Source organism: Pristiophorus japonicus, chromosome 16 (assembly GCF_044704955.1).
Source record: "Pristiophorus japonicus isolate sPriJap1 chromosome 16, sPriJap1.hap1, whole genome shotgun sequence".
In the NCBI taxonomy this organism is placed as follows: domain Eukaryota; kingdom Metazoa; phylum Chordata; class Chondrichthyes; family Pristiophoridae; genus Pristiophorus; species Pristiophorus japonicus.
Window position 1 is genome coordinate 22,424,180 of NC_091992.1, and position 21,872 is coordinate 22,446,051.

At 39.3% G+C, this 21,872-nt stretch overlaps 1 protein-coding gene across 1 annotated transcript in view; it reads right to left on the bottom strand.

Annotated features, from left to right (window-relative positions):
* Nucleotides 1–4,253: 4,253 nt before the first annotated feature.
* Nucleotides 4,254–21,872, bottom strand: part of LOC139226388 (transmembrane and immunoglobulin domain-containing protein 1-like) — a 36,951-nt gene continuing 19,332 nt past the window's right edge. The window contains exons 2-7 of the mRNA XM_070857125.1: nucleotides 19,856–20,025; nucleotides 13,743–14,021; nucleotides 12,021–12,305; nucleotides 11,215–11,318; nucleotides 4,615–4,680; nucleotides 4,254–4,524 (exon numbers count right to left, since the gene is read on the bottom strand). Coding sequence (XP_070713226.1) covers nucleotides 4,627–4,680; nucleotides 11,215–11,318; nucleotides 12,021–12,305; nucleotides 13,743–14,021; nucleotides 19,856–19,934 — 801 coding nt within the window. The 5' untranslated portion in view covers nucleotides 19,935–20,025 and the 3' untranslated portion in view covers nucleotides 4,254–4,524; nucleotides 4,615–4,626. The remainder of the gene's footprint in view (nucleotides 4,525–4,614; nucleotides 4,681–11,214; nucleotides 11,319–12,020; nucleotides 12,306–13,742; nucleotides 14,022–19,855; nucleotides 20,026–21,872) is intronic.

Below are 21,872 nucleotides of genomic sequence, written 5' to 3' on the forward strand. Positions count from 1 at the left end.
TTCTCATTGATAGTAATAGGAACTCGGAGATACGGAGTTCCCATTACTATCAATGAGAATACTGTACTGTGATTGGTTGTCCAGTCCCATGTGACTCCAGCTTCTCCACCTGTATCTCCAAAACATGGACGCACTGCGAAGCGCGGGAAGAGAAGGCCTCCGACCAGAATCCAAGGTGCCTCCGGGACCAACAGGTACTTTCACAAAACGTTTTTGGGTCGGAGGTGTTCGTCCGAAGGAAGCCTCTGACCGGAATTTTAGCCCCATTATTATTTGCATCACAGATTCATTCGCATAACCATATGCATTTTTAGGAACGCCTAATTTCCTAACAATGTTCCCAGCAAATCCGACAAATTTTAAAAACAGTCGTAAATGAATGGGAGAAACAGATGTTTTATTTTCCACACACAACTAACAACAACCTGCATTTATATAGCATCTTTAACATTGCAAAATGTCCCAAGGGGCTTCACTGGAGCGTAATCAAACAAAATTTGACACCAAGCCACACAAGGACATATTAGACAGCTTGGTCAATGAGATAGATTTTAAGGAGTATTCCAAGGAGGAACGTGAAGTAGATTTTGAAGGAGGAAAGGGAGATATAGAGGCAGAGAGGTTTAGAGGGAGAATTCCAGAGCTTAGGACCAAGGTAGCTGAAGGCACGGCGCCAATGGTGAAGCGATTAACATCGGAGATGCGCAGGAGGCCACTCCATTTCTGAGCACAAATGAGCATAAGATGAAAAACACGCCTCTTGTGTTTTCAATGTTTCTAAACACAATTAAATATTTCGCAATACTTATACGAGCTTAGATTTGTTGCACCACATGTACGTGTGTCATACAGATTTATAGAGAAACAAAGTCCCATGAACGCGAATGCAATTGCTTTTACTTCAAGTCAGTTATGACTTCACTCCTCCACTAACAGCCTATATAAACTGTATGTCAGTGCGTAAGGCTATTGACTTTATAAACTGGTGTTTATTGACTTAATTTAACAGCCCTAGAAATATTTATTTCACCTAAGCTCCAAATGTGTTTGTTCTAACTATAAAGAACATCATGTATACCCATTTAGTGAAGTAGGTTTGGAAATCCCTTTCTAAATAACCTGCTACTGCCTCAGTTTGCTTATTGTTGTCTTTTCAGCTAGTAAATCTTTTGCCCTAAAGTAGTTATTTGCTATTTAAAATTAAAATTAATGACCATACCTTTAAGACATCAAAAAGACAGCATTTCCTATTAATTTATCATAATAATAATGATTATAACATAAAAGGAACCACAGAACCATGATTAGCCAATTTTAAATATCACCTTGTATAAGCATATATTATTTTAAAATGAAGGACTGCTGCTGTGAGGCACAGAACATACACACTTAGGTTTGGGAGTAGTATGTATAAAATATGGTGAGTGTGAAGAAAGAGATAACAATCTTTGCATGGCAGTTAGTTTATTCTGATAGTGAATGTACAAGAAGACGCAAGCAAAAGATGACACCTAAAATTAAACACATCATAAATGATATTTTTCACTTTTATCCATTATATACAAAATCTATTTGTAGATAAACACAAGACTGAATTTTCTTTCTGTGTGGTAATTCTTATTACTGAAAGCATTGTCATTCTAATTCATATGAATCTCAAAATAACGTTTCTTGTCTTAAAAAATGTCTAGAATGCACAGGATCTTCTGAGCTTTTAACAGTTCCAGAGCTAATTTAATTTGCCATCCAATCAGATAGACCTAGCTGATTCATACCCCATCTAGACTCATCTTTTGTTTCTTCATTTGTTGCATTACCATCTCACTTTTGCCCATCATCCCTTGTCTCTTAATCTCCTGCTATCCACTCTATCACAGACCTTCCCTTTTGTTTTTTCCTCTCCCCTCCCTTTCACTGCCCCTGCATTTCCTTAAGAATCTGTTACATCTTGAACTTTCCAGTTCTGATGAAGTGTCACAGACCTGAAATGTTAACTCTGTTTTTCTCCACAGATGCTGCCTGACCCGCTGAGATTTCCAGCATTTTCTGTTTTTATTTCAGATTCCAGCATCTGCAGTATTTTGCTTTTGTTTTAGACCAAGCTGGTGGATTAACAGTGAATACAGTCACAGCTCCTTTGTGCATATTATTTAACAGTGCTATTCTGATCATCTATTAATTGTTGAACTTGTGACATCAATTGGGGCAGGTACACAATAAGTAAAACTATCTAATCAAGAAACCCGATGGTTCTTGCTCCAGCTTTAGTGAGTAGTCTCTCACTACCACTGACAAGCACGACAAGGATCAGTTAGCAAATAAGGAAATAATTTCCGTTTTTAATTTGATGTTTAGATGGAATACATTGATAAAACAAGCAGTTGGACAGGAACTGTGCACCACTACTTCAATATTCCTCCTTCATAAAATGCATTCATAGAACTATGACTACACTTTGAAAGAATTAACTGTATGTGAAGCACTTTGGGGCAACCTGGGGGGTGTGAAAAATTCAAGTTCTATCTTGCAATCGTCATCCTCCAGTTATCTATCTGGTTATCTTCCAGATGTTCTGGACTGAGTGCTATGTAGTGGTAAGATTATGTCAGCGATTTTCTAAATTAGTGGTAACTTTAAAGTTGCCTCCATGATGCTAGTGTTTTTATAATGGCTCTGATAGATTTTCTCTTTGGAATCTGTGGAATCAGTAGGATGATACCCAAGTTACAAGGGGGGATGCACGTGTCACTATGGGTGTATCTCCAGTGTCAGCTTGCCCCACACGGTAGAAAATCCTATACTTGCCTGCCCTTGGAAGGAGGCTTGGTCAGGTCCCACCCTTCCCCAACCCCAACCCCTTTCCCATCCCCAACGCTTACCATGTCCTCTTCGACCCTCCCTATGTAAGGGGGACAATCTGCTCTCCTATCCCCCCCCTCCTCACCTCCTTCGGTGCAGGATGGGATGGAAATGTTTCTACTCTATTTTGTTTCAGCATCAGGAATTGCCAGGTTTGGTTTAGCATGGCACGATACAGAGGAAACCTCCCAAACAATATGCATTACTCCCAGCTTCAGATCAGCACCACTGACCGTACTAGTATGAACTTTTCCACTTCTCACACCAGCCATTCTTGTGATCTCTCTTGGTAATATTACCAATTTAGTACCAAGTTGTGGGTAGTTTTATGCTTTGGGCGCACGAGGTACTGGGTGGACACTATTTCAAGCACAAAGCAGAGTGCAGTCTTATCATTCTGGGGTAGACTTAAATCCAGGTCTCAGGCAGAATAGGATTCTGAGCTACTGCACCACTCATCCCTTATCCATTGTCTATGTTTTATTTTCCAGTACTCTATTTTTGCATATGTAAAAAATAAAACACCTTTATCACATTTCTCATCAGCATCCTTGTACTTCATATACAATGAATTACTTTGAAGTGTGATGACTGATATTTAGCCAAATGCAATGTCCATTTTCTGTGCAGCAAAATCCCTAAAATAGCAATGAGTTGAGTGAGCAACTAACTTGCCTTTGGAGATATTGGTTGAAGGAGGAATTTTGGCCAGGGTATCCGGAGAATTCTCCACTCTTCAATTAGTGCCATGGGACTTTTAATGTCCATCTGAACGGGAAAACTGGGTCTCAGTTTAAGGTGTCACCCAACGGATTGTACTTCCTACAATATAGCACTCCCTTGGTGTCAGCCGAGATTATGTGATCAGATCCAAAAATAGGGCCTGAACCGGCAACATTTTAAGTCAGAAGCAAGAATGCTACCAGCTGAGCCACGCTGACATACGAGCACATTATAGTAGATTTATAGGAGATTTTCCAAACTGGATATGAGAAAATGGGTCAATCAGGTCCTCATTACACATATGAAGGAACCACATAGTGAATTAACTGGAAGAAGGAAAAAGAATTGTTATAAGTGCCCAATCTTCAGCGGAAAAATTATCAATTTAATGAGGTGAACAATACTTAACAAATTTTAACAGCAGCTAGAATATTTATGTATATTTTCCCAAAGAATGTTTTAGCCTATAACTTTGAAATTATTCTTAAAATATTTGACCTCAAATAAAGGTACCAAATAGAAAAATAATTGAATGGTCAATGAGTAAAAAAAATTCAGTGAAATTATTATTTTGTTTACTAAAGAACAAGATAATTTAAAATAACAAATTATGACATAAAAATCTTGCTAAAATATAACATTTTTAATTCACGTATGAACTACCATGGCGAAGGTTATAGACATTCTTAATTTAATTAAATAACAGAATAGCAATTCGACTGTTCAACACCAATAATTGAGGGGGTGGGGTGAAGTGAAATTCTTCAGGCGCAGAGGAATATTAGGCAGAGTTGGTATCAGTACATTCCTCATTTTTGCACAGCTTTTTATACATTTTCTTCATCATTTTTGTCTTTGTTCCTTTGACATTCTGCAGAAAAAAATCTTTTTATCTTGGATTAAATTTCCTTTGAGGGAGTTGCGGGTTTCCTCCAAGCTCCTCTGTAATAAATGCGCAAAACATAATTAAAACGTGTCTTTAGCTTGCCTTTAATTAAAAGTGCAGCACAACAGAAGATGAATGGTACTCACAGTCTTGCCTTCCTATTGAGCATCATGCTCATTACATGTGCTGGCATCGGTTTTCCTCCTGTAGCACTGAGGGAAAAAACATCACCGCGTTAAATATTTCTATCGGTGTAGCAGTATTTTGCTCAGTAAATCTGCTTAGATATTGCCTAAAGTTTCCACCAAAGACTAGGCAGTAATAGTTCATTCACCAATACCATGCAAACATAGCATTGTGGTTAAGGTCCCACTTCTCCATGTGAATGAAACACTGAGGCTCACTTTATATTAAAGTTATGGGTTGTTTTTACAATTCCCACAGTTGCCAACATTGAAACTAACAGAAAAAGCTGGAACTCTCAGGGTTTTAGGGAATCGTTCTGTTACTTTTAGGGAATAGTATCAGCCGAGGCTCAGTGAGCAGCACACTCATTCGCCTCTGAGTCAGAATGTTGTGGGTTCAAATCCCCAGGGACTTGAGAACATAAATCTAGGCTGACACTCCAGTGAAGTGCTGAGAGAGCGCTGCACGGTCGGAGGTATCGTCTTTAAGATGAGACGTTAAACTGAGGCCCCGTCTGCTCTCTCAGGTGGATGTAAAAGATCCCATGGCACTATTTCGAAGAAGAGCAAGGGAGTTATCCCAAGTGTCCTGGCCAATATTTATCTCTCAATCAACATAACAAAAACAGTTTATGTGGTCATTATCACATTGCTGTTTGTGGGAGCTTGCTGTGTGCAAATTGGCTGCCGCATTTCCCACATTACAACAGTGACTACACTCCAAAAGTACTTCATCGGCTGTAAAGTGTTTTGAGATGTCTGGTGGTCATAAAAGGCACTATATAAATGCAAGACTTTCTTTGTGTCATCTGCAAATGTTGTTAAAATATGCAATGTATTGAGCAATGTTCTGAAAAGTTCATGAACTTAAGGCCAGTGATCCTTAATCACATTTAACTAGAGTACGGTAAAATTCCTCTTTTAGTTAAAGTGGGCGAATGCTGGTTCCTCCGCAATTAATAACCTGTTAACAAAATTGCAGGAACCCATTGCTGTGAAACATGCGAGTTCGGAGAGTGTAATTTCATTAGCAGAAGATTGATTATAAAAATATAATCAGGCACAATCTTATTTTCCATTAAAACAGGCATTCCCTTCTCATCCATCCCCTGTTGGTGTTGCTACCATACTCAGGGAAGGGAGAACTTTGGTCCTAATCTTCTTTTATAATTGCAATAAATGTATCTTATTTCAACAGCTTCCAGCAGAATACATGAAAAATTTTGGCTGTGAGCTAATCTTGTGCTGAAATATTAACCTGTAACCAATATAAATTAGTCACATTTAACTAAAGTAGTGCATTATTAAGGATCACTGGCCTTAAGTTCATGAACTTTTCAGAACATTGCTCAATACATTGCATATTTTAACAACATTTGCAGATGACACAAAGATTAGTGGGAAAGCGGGTTGTGTAGAGGACACAGAGAGGCTGCAAAGAGATTTAGATAGGTTAAGCAAATGGACTAAGATTTGGCAGATGGAATACAATGCCAAAAAATGTGAGGTCATCCACCTTGGAAAAAAAAACAGTAAAAGAGAATATTATTTGAATGGGGAGAAATTACAACATGCTGCGGTGCAGAGGGACCTGGGGGTCCTTGTGCATGAATCCAAAAAAGTTAGTTTGCAGGTGCAGCAGGTAATCAGGAAGGCGAATGGAATGTTGGTCTTCATTGCGAGAGGGAAGGAGTACAAAAGCAGGGAGGTCCTGCTGCAACTGTATAGGGTACTGGTGAGGCCGCACCTGGAGTACTGCGTGCAGTTTTGGTCACCTTACTTAAGGAAGGATATACTAGCTTTGGAGGGGCTCCAGAGACGATTCACTAGGCTGATACCGGAGATGAGGGGATTACCATATGATGATAGATTGAGTAGACTGGGTCTTTACTCGTTGGAGTTCAGAAGGAAAAGGGGTGGTCTTATAGAAACATTTAAAATAATGAAAGGGATAGACAAGATAGAGGCAGAGAGGTTGTTTCCACTGGTCGGGGAGACTAGAACTAGGGGGCACAGCCTCAAAATACGGGGGAGCCAATTTAAAACCGAGATGAAAAGGAATTTCTTCTCCCAGAGGATTGTGAATCTGTGGAATTCTCTGCCCAAGGAAGCAGTTGAGGCTAGCTCATTGAATGTATTCAAATCACAGATAGATAGATTTTTAACCAATAAGGGAATTAACGGTTATGGGGAGCGGGCGGGAAAGTGGAGATGAGTCCACGGCCAGATCAGCTATGATCTTGTTGAATGGCGGAGCAGGCTCGAGGGGCTAGATGGCCTACTCCTGTTCCTAATTCTTATGTTCTTATATATTCCTATTGTTGGGAGTGCATACATTTTTTACACTGTACTCAACAGGGTTCGGTGTAAAGTACAAGTCATTAATTCTATGTAATATTCAGTATGTAATAGTCTGTGAAATCCTGTGCTTGAATTCTCACACATTATAGATGCATCTTAACTGAAATGAATTAAGTGCAGAGCTCAGAGAGCTTTTGTACTGGTTTTGCTGAATCAGTCTTCAACCAGACATACTAAATTCAGTTACATCCCTTTTTAATCCTGAAATATCCCTTAAATTCTTTTATATTGAGAGTTTTATGGAACCGTTCCCAACTTTTAGCTGAATGGACAACTGGATCGCAGGCTTCTACGTGACTTCTGAAAGATAATCAGCAAAACACATATTATACATGTGGCAAGGTACATATACTATGTCACTTTTAACTACCCACCTACAGCAATAGGTAACTAAAGAATGCATAAAGTTTGTTCCAAGAACAGTTGATGGTTTCAAATGCTCTGCACCTCTTAGCGTTTGAACCAGTGAGCACTTTGATCATTACTCTTTAGGGCTGGGGTACATCTTGCAAATACATTTGAGAGGGGAAAAGTGCTTCTTTTCAGTTGTAAATCCCAAACAAAGTCCATTTTCCCCAACTTGTCACCATTCCAGATGACTCCATCTTGTTGAGGACAAGTGCTCGAAATGTGACTAATGCTCCAAAATAATAATGGTTACATCTGTAATGAGGAAAATGTAGAATGCCTCTCTTAGAATTATGTTTTTAGATATTAAAATATGCCCATGATAGTGGACATTGGAGAAAATAGCGAGAAGTTGAAGGTATTGGGCACTACAGGATTAGAGTGTGTTTTATTGCCATGTGTCACGCTGAACAAAGGTGTCCTTGAATGTCTATAAACCTTTCCAAGAGTCATTGTGATCAGTTTATTACAATTCCTACCATAAAAAAAACAGTACAAACAATGCAGCAGGAACTTCCAAGCCAGGGCAAAAGATAGTTTGCAATAGTCGGTAAGCCACACCTCAGGTCTGACAGTCATAAAAACCCTATTGTGATGATGAGAGATTTATCCTGTGTCATTCCACAAGCTACTTTGTAATTTAGTGTGGGGATTGATAGCGAGGCAGTCTTATGGCAGGTTTAAAATCTCCCCACTACTTCCTGAAAGGACTGTCTTCTTCTTTATACTGAAAGAACTATCCATCTTGACTAATGTTTAATGTCACTTCAAAGAGAGTTGCCTGACCCTGACAAGGTGGCTTGCTTAACCAGTATCACAGAAAACTGCAATTAGCGGGGGTTAGGATATCAGTCCCTATATCAGAGCTCTTTTGTTTCACATTATGGAAGGAATTTTAACCCCTCCACGATGGGCAGGAGAAGGTCGGGTGGGGGAGGGCAAAAGAGGTTAAATTGGTAAAAATGTGAAACTCGGCTCCAATACGCTGCAAACGCGCCAGCTTCCAGTTTTCGAATTAGATGTTTAACCGACACCCCGTCTGCTCTTTCAGGTGGACAGAAAAGATCCCATGGCACTATTTAGAAGGAGTTATCCCCGATGTCCTGACCAATATTTATCCCTCAATCAACATAACAAAAACAGATAATCTGGTCATTATCACATTGCTGTTTGTGGGAGCTTGCTGTACGCAAATTGGCCGCTGCATTTCTCACATTACAACAGTGACTACACTCTTAAAAGTACTTCATTAGCTGCAAAGCACTTTTGAGACGTACGGTGGTCATGAAAGGCATTATATAAATGCAAGTCTTTCTTTAACTGCGATGTGTTTGGACATGTCCAGGTAACTTGCTCTGGAGAGGTGGGTTAGTAATTATAATATTTAAATGAGGCTGCTTTCCTCAGATTTTGGGGGTCATTTGGGTTCCAGGGCTCGGGAACCACGGCAGCTGAAGGGTGACTGGCTGACCCCCTCAGCCACGCTGATACATCCTTACTATACAGTATAAATGCACACGAGGCTCATACTTGAAAGAAGGTCACTCTGTGACCAGTTACCTTTATTACCAAGACCTCAAGTGATGAGGGTGGGTGGAGCTTCCCCTTTTATACCTCAAAGTCCAGGTTAGGAGTGTCTCCCACAAGTGCACCCCTTGTGGTCAATGTTCTCAAGGTATACAACTTAGGTCAGCTTATACATGGGTTACAATAATAGTTGAATACATGACACACGCAATCTTCAAGCCCCATCTCTCTGGGATTCCATCATCTTCCCTCCCCCGCTCCCCCCCCCCCCCACCCAACTGCTGAACTCTCCCTCTCTTCCACACTCAGAGTACCCCCACACCAAACCTCAAGTAAAAAGGTTCTAATGAAGTTCTGCCGTTAATTTTGCAGGAACTCCTCCTTCCCAATATTTCCGACTTTCCCGACCACATATATGCGGCCCCACTCACTCTCTGCTTCCCGTAAAAATTAGGGTCTATATATCAGGAAAAATTGTCATGCAAATTCTGGGCCTTTGAATACCACTTTGGTTGGCAGTGTTATTTAATTGGGAAGGATATCTTTTATCTTCCAGATCATACTTTGAAGCAAAGAGAGTTATTGTAGTGGTTTGGCTAAATAAGTCTACAACTGGAATCCTGCATCAAGTTACAGATAAGTTGAGGTTGATGGAATTCAATGACTATTGGTCCAAAATAAAAGTCTGATCCCACAGAGAACTATTAAAATTCAAAGGCCCGGATTTTGCAGTCAGCGGACAAGGAACAGAGCTTGTCATTCAGGATGCTGACAGCTGCCCACAGAGTTTTCCCGGGCTTTTGAGCAGCGACTTGCTGTCATTGGGCGTCTGATCCAGCTCGGCGCCCTCTACAGGAGATCTGTAGCATGTGTGGGTAAGCAACAGCGAGGCTCTTCAACCAATCAGATTGAAGAATCCTCACTGAGCCATGTAGAATCTAAACTAAGATGTATTAATCAGGAGTATGAATTAGGTTTAAATCATGTACAGAAAGCAAAATAGAGAGGGTAAAGAAAGATGGAATTAAGAGAGATAAAGAGACAGAAAGAAAAAGTTTAAAAAAATTTAAATCTCCAATACTAATTCAAAGAATGGGACTCCATACTTGTAAAATAACATTTTGAGGGCCGGAGTGGTTGTTTGGCAGCAATTATGACTGATCACACCATTAAAAATTCACTTACACCTGAATGCACCAGCCCTAACATTTTCTGCCGTGTTTAGTGGGTAACAAGTGGGTATGTACTGCAACTTCACAACATTGCGTGTATTTCAATGCTGAGTCTCTCGCAGCCTCTGGAGGAGCAGGGTAACACAGACAGCAACTTCCAGATTTCCGCGTTTAACTGTGCATATGTGGACGTCAGAAGTTGCTGTCTGATTTACTCCATAATAATGGTGAGAGCTGTTAGCCTCACCGTTACACTCAATGCAAAATCCGGGCCGAAATGTTTTATTGTTTTGTAACAGATTTTGTAAGCTAAGTGAGAAACACGGATTTATCTGTCTGCTGTTGTTCTTACCTATACTTCTGCTCATTTTATTTCATAACGAATTTTATTTTTAATTGTTAAGTGACCTATACAGGCTGTCAAGCCTGCTAACTGTCCATCAGCGGAAAAGGCCCAAAGTTACCATTTCCAGTTTACACATCAATAGTAAATATGTTACTGGTGACCCAGTGATTGCTACCGCACAGCTTACTTCACACATAAGATCCAGTTTCAGTTCATGGGAAGTGTGGGCTTGCCTATTGAAGTGATCTTTTTGTATTGGGTATGAGAAAAAGTATGTGGAATGTGTTAAGGTGTGATTTATGCACCATTTTTTGCAGCAAGTACAAATAATAAAGTGATCCATACCTCGAGTCAGTAGTTTGTGGTTTGAACAATAGCCTCATTGCACAGGTTATGGATTTCTCCCTCTTTCAGTTTTGCCTGTACTAAAAAACATTTATTTCCTGTTCAACATGGCAGGTTGATGAACCACGCCCAGATTTCTACTAACTCTACTCTTCAACTAGATGCACAAAAGCAGTGACATTTGTTTCATTTTTTTCCTTGATGCTTGTGGTGGTCTCCATTCAATCCTTTCATCTGCTTGTCATGGACAAAACTGAGAATTCACTGTGTTGGGATTCCTAACCATGAATCTGGGTTCTATAATTCTGTCACCGATCACTGACCACTCCATACCTTGGGCTGCATTTTTCTAAATGATATTCCGCTCTTGATCTCAAAAGTTTCCATTTTTCGTGCACTCACCTCAAGAATTGCATTTCTCCGTGAAATGATTCCAAAAAGAACAGTCAGCACAACAACCACTAGCCCAGCAACGATTGGTTCATATGGTACGACATATGGTTTATCTGCCAAATAATATAATGAATGTTTATTACAAGCTGCAGCAATTAAAATGTTGTCAATTAAAGGTAGCCTGAGGAATAATGTACTAATACTTTGTTTAAAATAGGTAAGCACTGAATAATAGCAGTAAAATGGTTTCAGTTTATACTCTTCCAGTAAAGTACAGTCACATTTACATGCTCTGTGCTCAGTTAATGTATTTTCAGCCTCCCTGAAAAAGTGCAACATCCCCACTGACACCTGGAGTCCCTGGCCAAAGACCGCCCTAAGTGGAGGAAGTGCATCTGGGAAGGCGCTGAGCACCTCGAGTCTCATTGCCGAGAGCGTGCAGAAATCAAGCGCAGGCAGCGGAAAAAGCATGCGGCAAACCAGTCCCACCCACCCCTTCCCTCAACGACTATCTGTCCCACCTGTGACAGTGACTGTGGCTCTCGTATTGGACTGTTCAGCCACCTAAGGACTCATTTTAAGAGTGGAAGCAAGTCTTCTTCGATTCTGAGGGACTGCCTATGATGATGATGCATGTATTTTGTAAGTTTGCAAATTGTAACTGCCAAGGGAAAGACACCAGTATTTGACATTAGAACAAATCATTATATATACACAAAATATATTAAAATGGAATATTTAAGGGAAAGGAAATCGTACATTTGCTCATTTTAATTTAGCTGTTCTTCTTAGTTCCGAGTTTTGGTCATTCCTACCTTTCACAGTCAGTTGGAAGGCCAAATTGCTGCTTCCAAGTGTGGAATTGGCCATGCAGACATATGTCCCACTTTCTACTTTCTCTATCTTCTTAATCGATAGGCGAAAGACACTACTGTCCCAGTGTACACTGTGTTTGCCGGCCACCATCTTCAGGGTACTGTTATCTTTATACCAGGACATCAGAGCCGGTGGATTGGATTTCACATTACAAGTTAGCGTCACATCATCTCTTCTATGTACTTCGATTGGATCATCGCCATTCTTACTCAGTATAGGGATAACTACAACAAGTTAAGCATAAAAAAACTAAACACAATTATAAAGCAATTTTTAACTTGTTACTTTATGTGCTACCCTGTACTTTTGAACATGAAAAATTAAAATGACTATTAAAATGATTCCACACTATATATATTGAAGTACTTTCCTGAACGAGAAATCTTTCGGGAACCACTCTATTGGCTTTCCGATGACCTCCACCACTTCCGGGATTTTAATGGGTGTACTGTAATGGCATGCAAATAATGGGAACATATAATCCAATGTATTTCGTGCCATTTGCACCCTTACAACACTGGGCACAAGGAATGTCCATAACACTCCTGTGACAGAGGAGCTAAGACTCCTCTGTCTACCATCTCAAACTGGCACAGTAACAATACCAATGTGGATGATGTTTTTTTAAAAAGGGGGCACTTTAGCCTGTGCGATTGATTGGGTGACCAACTGCATAAGCTAAAGCATTATTTTAAAACAAAATTTAATTTCAGGGCAATTCATTTTGTCAATCTGAGCTAATTGTTGAGGTGCGTCAAAGGTCATCTGTGATTGCTAGGGTCAATGGGATGTCCAATATTGGGGCAGCTAGCCCCGTCACACTCCGACAAGTGCCTAGTGTCCGCCGCAGGCATTCGCCACCCACCTAGAATATGCCGAATAGCCTGAGCCCTTGGCAGGCCATTGGGGCAATGAATGCCTGCCATGACCAAGATTTGCCAGGCTTCCCCCAAAGTGAAAATCCTGGCCAAAATCTATGTGATGATTAAAGCTAATTTCAGCTGTGGAGTTGGGATCCCATAACTTATGTTTAGCTCAAAATTTCCTTAACTTTAACCATCAGTCCCCTATTTTTTTCTCTTATAGTTTAGTACAAATATTCTCTCTATATCCAGCCCAACAATTTCATTCATATCTTGAAAAACTTGGGGTTCTGTTTTCTCCCCTTCCACTCACACTACTTTCAACAAGCACAGGTTTTACTCAGTTACCTTTCCTTCACAGCTAATGTACTTAAGACCTGGTATAATCCTTGTTGTCTATTTTTGAGCCTTGTCAATACCTCTATCTCTCTTTTTATTTTTAATTACCAAAAGTAGATAGCATACCTCAAGTCTGATCTCACTATTGCTTGATACGGTATCAATATTGTCTCATTGAATTTTCAATCTTTCACTCTACTGATTTATCATGACATTCTATTTGCATTGGCAACTGCTGTCATACAATGGAACGACACTATCAACATTTAGTCAATTCCAAAACCTTTCCTTGTTATTTAATGGCATACTTTGTTGTGTCATTATATTCACTATTAATTAATACTGCAATTGGCTACAAAATAGAAACATTTTTGTTTTCTCCATTAGCTTCATCCCTCTCCCTAGTAAGTTCCTTCAAACGATTTCGTTCTGGCTTCCTAAGATTGGTAGGTTACTCACATCTAATGTCCAAAAGCACAGTAGTATTGATGTTATAATCTTTGCTTAAATGGCAGCTGAAAGTAGCCTCATTGTCATCTTCTGTGACTGGATCGATGCAGACAGTGCTAACGTTGATCCGATTCATAGACTTCAAATTAATTTCTCTCTCTCCCCGAAACCAGACTAACGCTTCATCCTGGGTGTTGTTGACGGTTGTGCATTTTAATGAAAGAGAATCCGAGATGTTCATGGTGATTCTGTAGTCAGCTGTGATGTCATTAACAGCAATGTCTACACCTGGATAAAGGAAGAACAGCATTATTTTCCTTACAAGAGTCAAATAAAGAAATAATAAGCACAATAGCTCTACCGCAAGTTATATCATTGTATTGTAAAAAGGTCCTTCAACTTTACCCAGTGGTTATTACAGTAATATTGAGATTACTACCTCATGGAAGTACTATGAAAGTCTGCATTTTTGTAACAGGACAAGACAGCATTGTTATTTTGATAATTTAATTTAACCAAGCATGAAGGGCCAGCCTATCCTGAAAAGGAAAAGTATCCTTAAAACAATGCTGTGTACCCAGTTCTTTCATAGTCTGAGTATATCAGAAAGAAGAAATTCTGTAACTAAAGCCTATTTTATGCTGTTCTCATGAAGGGAGGCCCAAACATTTCTCATGTTGAGCATAATTCAGTGGCGTAGACATTGGACCTCTTGTGCCTGGAAAATGGGGGCAAAAAGGAACAATTTTGCGGGGCTATGTCCCGTGCCAAAGATATTTGAAATACATCCAAACGCCCCGGAGGCCTCCTAAAACAGACCTAATACCTGTTTTAGGATCCCTTGCTGTTTTAGGATCCCTTGCTGCACGGAACAGCTACGGGCCCTGCTCCACTCAGGTTTTCCTGTTATAGATATGGCTGCAATCATCATCCCCCTCCCATTCTCTTTCCCACCCAGGATTTACAGAGGGGTTGCTGTCAAAGAGGCAGGTGGCCCAAATGGACAAAAACATAGAAACATAGAAAATAGGTGCAGGAGTAGGCCATTTGGTCCTTTGAGCCTGCACCACCGTTCAATAAGGTCATGGCTGATCATTCACCTCAGTACCCCTTTCCTGCTTTCTCTCCATACCCCTTGATCCCTTTAGCCGTAAGGGCCATATTTAACTCCCTCTTGAATATATCTAACGAACTGGCATCAACAACTCTCTGCGGTAGAGAATTCCACAGGTTCACCACTCTCTGGGTGAAGAAGTTTCTCCTCATCTCGGTCCTAAATGGCTTACCCCTTATCCTTAGACTGTGACTCCTGGTTCTGGACTTCCCCAACATTGGGAACATTCTTCCTGCATCTAACTTTTCCAGTCCCGTCAGAATTTTATGTGTTTCTATGAGATCCCCTCTCATTCTTCTAAACTCCAGTGAATACAGGCCCAGTTGATCCAGTCTCTCCTCATAGGTCAGTCCTGCCACCCCGGGAATCAGTCTGGTGAACATTCGCTGCATTCCCTCAATAGCAAGAACATCCTTCCTCAGATTAGGAGACCAAAACTGAACACAATATTTTAGGTGAGGCCTCACCAAGGCCCTGTACAACTGCAGTAAGATCTCCCTGCTCCTTTACTCAAATACCCGAGCTATGAAGGCCAACATGCCATTTGCCTTCTTCACCGCCTGCATGCCAACTTTCAATGACTGATGTACCATGACACCCAGGTCTTGTTGCACCTCCCCTTTTCCTAATCTGCTGCCATTCAGATAATATTCTGCCTTCGCGTTTTTGCCACCAAAGTGGATAACTTCACATGGATCCACGTTATACTGCATCTGCCATGCTTTTGCCCACTCACCTAACCTGCAGCCTCTTAGCATCCTCCTCACAGCCCACACCGCCACCCAGCTTAGTGTCATCTGCAAACTTGGAGATATTACACTCAATTCCTTTATCTAAATCATTGATGTATATTGTAAATAGCTGGGGTCCCAGCACTGAGCTCTGCAGCACCCCACTAATCACCACCTGCCATTCTGAAAAGGATCCATTTATCCCGACTCTCTGCTTCCTGTCTGCCAACCAGTTATCTATCCCTGTCAATACATTACCCCCAATACCATGTGCTTTAATTTTGCACACCAATTTCTTGTGTGGGACCTTGTCAAAAGCCTTTTGAAAGTCCAAATACACCACATCCACTGGTTCTCCCTTGTCCACGCTACTAGTTACATCCTCAAAAAATTCTAGAAGATCTGTCAAGCATGATTTCCCTTTCATAAATCCATGCTGACTTGGACCGATCCTGTCTCTGCTTTCCAAATGCGCTGCTATTTCAACTTTAAGTATTGATTCCAACATTTTCCCCACTACCGATGTCAGGCTAACCGGTCTATAATTCCCCGTTTTCTCTCTCCCTCCTTTTTTAAAAAGTGGTATTACATTAGCTACCCTCCAGTCCATAGGAACTGATCCAGAGTCAATAGACTGTTGGAAAATGATCACCAATGCATCCACTATTTCTAGTGCCACTTCCTTAAGTACTCTGGGATGCAGACTATCAGACCCTGGGGATTTATCGGCCTTCAATCCCATCAATTTCCCTAACACAATTTCCTGACTAATAAGGATTTCCTTCAGTTCCTCCTTCTCACTAGATCCTCAGTCCCCTAGTATTTCTGGAAGGTTAGATAGAGATTGGAATTGGTGGTGGAGGTCCGAGGCCCAATTTCGATGATTTTTGTTCTGTACAGTATTTTTCTAATATTTTTATAAATAGTTTGTGTAAATAAATGTGATCACTTATTTTAGCCTGTCTGCAGTGGGTCTAGCATTTGATACTTTGTGCCTTCCAGACTGACAGGAGATGTAGTAAAAATACTATGTGAATTCCAGTATACATTGTAAAACTGTTAGCCCTGGGCTACACCTCTAAGATGTAGCCTACCTGATCTACAGGGATTAACCTGGTACTGAACTCTTATTAGAATTGAAATTATATTTTAAAGCCCGATCCATAACACAATTTTTTGCATTAATTTTTCTCTGAAAAGAATTGTACTGTATCTATAAAATCCCACAGTATAAAGTTTAATCTGCTAATGGTTTTCCTTTAGGTAGGGCAGTGAAGAGAAGAGTTCCTGGTTCCATAATAAAACATAAGAACATAAGAAATAGGAGCAGGAGTAGGCCATTTGTCCCCTCGAGCCTGCTCTACCATTCAATAAGATCATGGCTGATCTGATCCTGGCCTCAACTCCATTTCCTCGCTCACTCCCCATAACCCTTGACTCCCTTATCATTCAAAAATCTGTCTATATCCACCTTAAATACATTCAATGACCCAGCCTCTGAGGTAGAGAATTCCAAAGATTCACAACCCTCTGAGAGAAGAAATTCCTCCTCATTTCCTTTTAAATGGGCGACCCTTTATCCTGAAACTATGCCCCCTAGTTCTAGATTCCCCCATGAGGGGAAACATCATCTCCGCATCTACCCTGTCAAGCCCCCTCAGAATCTTATATGTTTCAATAAGACCACCTCTCAGTCTTCTAAACTTCAATGAGTATAGGCCCAACCTGCTCAACCTTTCTTCGTATGACAACCCCTTCATCTCAGGAATCAACCTTGTGAACCTTCTCTGAACTGCCTCCAATGCAAGTATATCCTTCCTTAAATAAGGAGACCAAAACTGTACGCAGTACTCCAGGTGTGGTCTTACCAATGCCCTGTACAGTTGTAGCAAGATTTCCCTACTTTTATACTCCATCCCCTTTGCAATAAAGGCCAACATTCCATTTGCCTTCCTAATCATTTGCTGTACCTGCATGCTAACTTTTTGTGTTTCATGTACAAGGACCCCCAGATCCCTCTGTACCACAGAATTTTGTAATCGCTCCCCATTTAAATAATAATTTTTTTTTTTTCCTACCGAAATGGATAACCTCACATTTTCCCACATTATAGTCCATCTGCCAAATTTTTTTCCCACTCACTTAGCCTATCTATATCCCTTTGTAGATTCACAACTTGCTTTCCCACCTATCTTTGTATCATCAGCAAATTTGGCTACATTATACTCAGTCCCTTTATCTAAGTCATGAATATAAATTGTAAATAGTTGAGGCCACAGCACTGGTCCCTGTGGCACCTCACTAGTTACAGTTTGACAACCTGAAAATGACCCATTTATCCCGACTCTCTGCTTTCTGTTAGTTAGCCAATACCCTATCCACGCTAATATATTAACCCAACCCCGTGAGCTCTTATCTTATGCAGTAACCTTTTATGTGGCATCTTAGTGAATGCTTTCTGGAACACCAAATACATGACATCTACTGGTTCCCCTTTATCCACCCTGCTCGTTACATCCTCAAAGAACTCGAGCAAATTTGTCAAACATGATTTCCCTTTCATAAAACCATGCTGACTCTGCTTGACTGCATTATGATTTTCTAAATGTCCTGCTACTACTTCCTTAATAATGGACCCCAAAAAAACCCCAACATTTCATATGTCTGGGAGCGCACAGGTACTTCCCAAACAAGATGGTTTCGGACAACACAAGGAAGTTTTTGAACTGCTTCTCCACTATCCTACCCAACAAAGATATGTAATGGTGAACTTTGCTTTGAGTTTTGCTTTTGTATTTGTTGTTGTAATGATGAACAGCCATTTTGAAGGACAGAAATAATAAAAGATTAAGAAAAAGGAAATGAGATACAAAACTCATTTGAAATGTCAGTAAATTGGGATATAATGTGACCACCAGCTTTCAGAATTTGTTTTATTAAGCTAGGAATTAATTTGCGCATATCAGTCAAATTCAGAGTTTAGGAACATCAGAAGAGGAGTAGACTATTCAGCCCCTCAAGCCCGTTTCTCCTTTCAATTAGATCATGGCAGATCTGTACCTCAACTCCATTTACTCACCTTTTATCCCTATCCCTCAATACCCTTACCTAATAGAAATCTGTCGATCACAGTCTTAATCATTACAATTGACCACAGCATCCACAGCTTTTGGGGGTGGGGGAAGAGAATTCCAGATTTCTACTGCCCATTGAGTGAAAAGGTGCTTCCTGAATGTCTTAGCTCTAATTTTTCATTCATGGTTCTGTCCCCAGGTCATAAATTTGATAAATTCATTTCACACAAGTATCACTTCAGGAAAAGCACAACTAGATAATATACACCAGAGAACCATAGAATATTAACAATGTTCAGTGATTTATTCATTTGACTATTTAATTCAGGAGCAACAAAGCCATGCAGAAACTGATTGCTTTTAGAGAAAAATTCTTTACTCAAAACCCATTAAATATTTGGTATAAACTTCCAGGTAAGGAAATGGAATCAAAAACATTAAGGTATTCAAAATGCAGCTGGATGCGAGGCTGGCTGAGTTAGAGTGTTGGAGAGATGAGCTCCATGGAGAAAATAAGCTTTTTTGTTCTTGATTTTTTTCATATATCCTTAAAAGTGAATTGTTCTAGTCATTGTAAAAGGCATGGCTTTGCTATAATCAGTGCTCCTTCAATCTTCATAAAAATACTAGCACTTTTGGGCACAAAAAAGTTTAAGTTGTGTGTCAGTTCTGCAGCGATGTCTTTTAGTGCTTAGCAATGTGATCTGAAGTCACGCTCTTGCTGTGTAGCATTGTTACATACAAGTACAATATATAGCGTGTAAGCAACTAAAGATATCATTGTACTTAATAGATGTTAATCAACAGGTTTGGGGGGAGGGGCAGTGCAAATTCACATTTTCAAAAACATATTAAACAAACTCTTGCAAAGTCATCAAGTTACTGAAAGCAAAAATTTATTAACAGTATAGATTTTTGAAAGCCAGACTTTGTTGACTTTTTAACAAACTAATTGTATCTGGCACACTCTTAATACATATTTAAAGCAATAGCAGAAGCAAATTCTATTTAACATGATATTCATAACATATATTGAGTTTAACGCTGACTTTATTAAACACTATTAGTAGTGCTAATCCAAAATATGATAGTGCCAAAAGAACATATAGTGAAATAAATAAAATAATTCACATCGTTCAATGAGTTAAGAACATTTCCATGAGTGCTGATCACTGAAAACAAAATAATATGTAACATACATACCTGTACATCCAGGAACAAAATGTGATGCCACAATAAAACTTAGCCCAAAGATGAGATTTTCCAAGATGCGTGGAGCCATATTTCACAAATAAACAAAGAATCTGTAAAATGCCAGGGAGTGTCGAGTATTCCTGATAAAATTCCAAAGCTAAACAATGATCTAGGAAAAACTGTAAAATTATTAAAATTACTTTAATTATTGTTCGGATATTTTCCAATGGTTCACCTCAGCAGGTATGCTAACAGAGGAATGTCTCAACAAAACTGTAAAGATAGTCACCAGAAACAGTCTTGGACAACTAGATCTGATGCTTTCGTCTCCAAACTTTATATATAATCCTTTAACATAAATGTTTCTTGATGAATTTTTACAGGGTTAGTAAAGTATATTTAAATTGCACAGTTTATAGCTCCCCATTTTAGTTTTATGGTTTTAATAAGTGAGAATCAATAAAGATTAACTGAGCAAGGACATGAGATTTACCTATGATCAGGTCAACCAAACAAAGCGTTCAGTGTTACTGCAAGGACTATTATATTTATTTTGATAATATGAATTTCTAACTTTGCTCAAAACATTTTTTTACTCATCACAAAAATACAAGTACGGAGTATGTTTTTTATTTTGACATATCGAGGTAAATTGTGTTGTTCAAGTGTATACCAATGTATGTAATATTAAAGCATGTTCTACTTGAAAATGAATCCCAAATCAGTGCTTTCTCACTGCAAAAGACAATATGAACCAGTCAACAAATTGTTCAGGCTTTTATTTGTCTCTACATCTGCTGTTGCTTCCCTTCAACAATATACCGTGAAACTTGTGAACTCCTTTAGCTTGCAGAAAATAACTGTGATGCACGAAGCTATCTTCGTAATTACAAGTTGGGAGTTTAAGAAATGAATGAATTCCTGAGGAAATGGTCTACAAACAGAAACTGGAGTCGCTGTAAATGTTAATTAAAAAGGGTAGAAACTCGGAACAAAAATTATATAGATACATTTTAAATGAAAGAATGCGAGATTGAACTCACTTTAATCACATTGGTATTTATGTGGTTAAATAAGCATTAAAAGGCCTGGAAGGAACAGCATAAAAAGCATTGGATTGAGAAACATCTAATTTGCTTATCAAGGCCACTCCTTCCTAAAAACAATTTATAATCTGCACAGTCATTTACTTAATCTAAAGAGGATCACAAATAATCACATGTACGACCTCCAGAAGAAAATCTAAGAGGCAGACACTGCATGATATAAATCCAACATTTTCTGCATTTCCCTATAAACCACTCAAAATGTAATATGCATGAAACTGACAAGGTTTTAAGTCTGAGAAATAAAATACATTTAAGTGTTTATTTGAGCTAATCACAATTTTTGCCTTATGAATGTGCATATAGTTGTGGTGTAAATCCTTTAACAGTTGTGGTGCTATAGATGGGCGTTGGATGCAAGACTTTTAATTATTAAGAATAAAAACAGAGAATGCTGGAAATACTTAACAGGTCAGGCAGCATCTGTGGAGAGAGAGAAACAGAGTTAACGTTTCGGATCGATGATCTTTAATCAGAAGTTCTGACGAAAGGTCATCGACCTGAAACGTTAATTCTGTTTTAATTTCATATTTCCAACAACTGCAGTGTTTTGCTTTTGTTTTAATTATTAAGGTCTTTGTGGTTGTCACACAAACGTTTAATGGATTCAATTGTACTTTGAAACTTAGCGATAAAATTACAGTGGATCCATAGCAGCTGTAATTCTTACAACAAAATACAAATAGAGACATTTATAATATCCTCATCTGTTTACAGATGAAAATGAATTTTTTTTTACATTAATTTATGGCAAAGAAAATCAGATGTGCAAAATATAATCAGAGTCCTTAATACATATTTCAGAACACTTTCCATGAAGGTGGAAAATAACAAAATGGGAGTGGCCCTTTAAGGTTGATTTGCATTATGATTAAACACCAGTGACATGTTCAATATGGCAAAATAAGGTCCAGCAACTC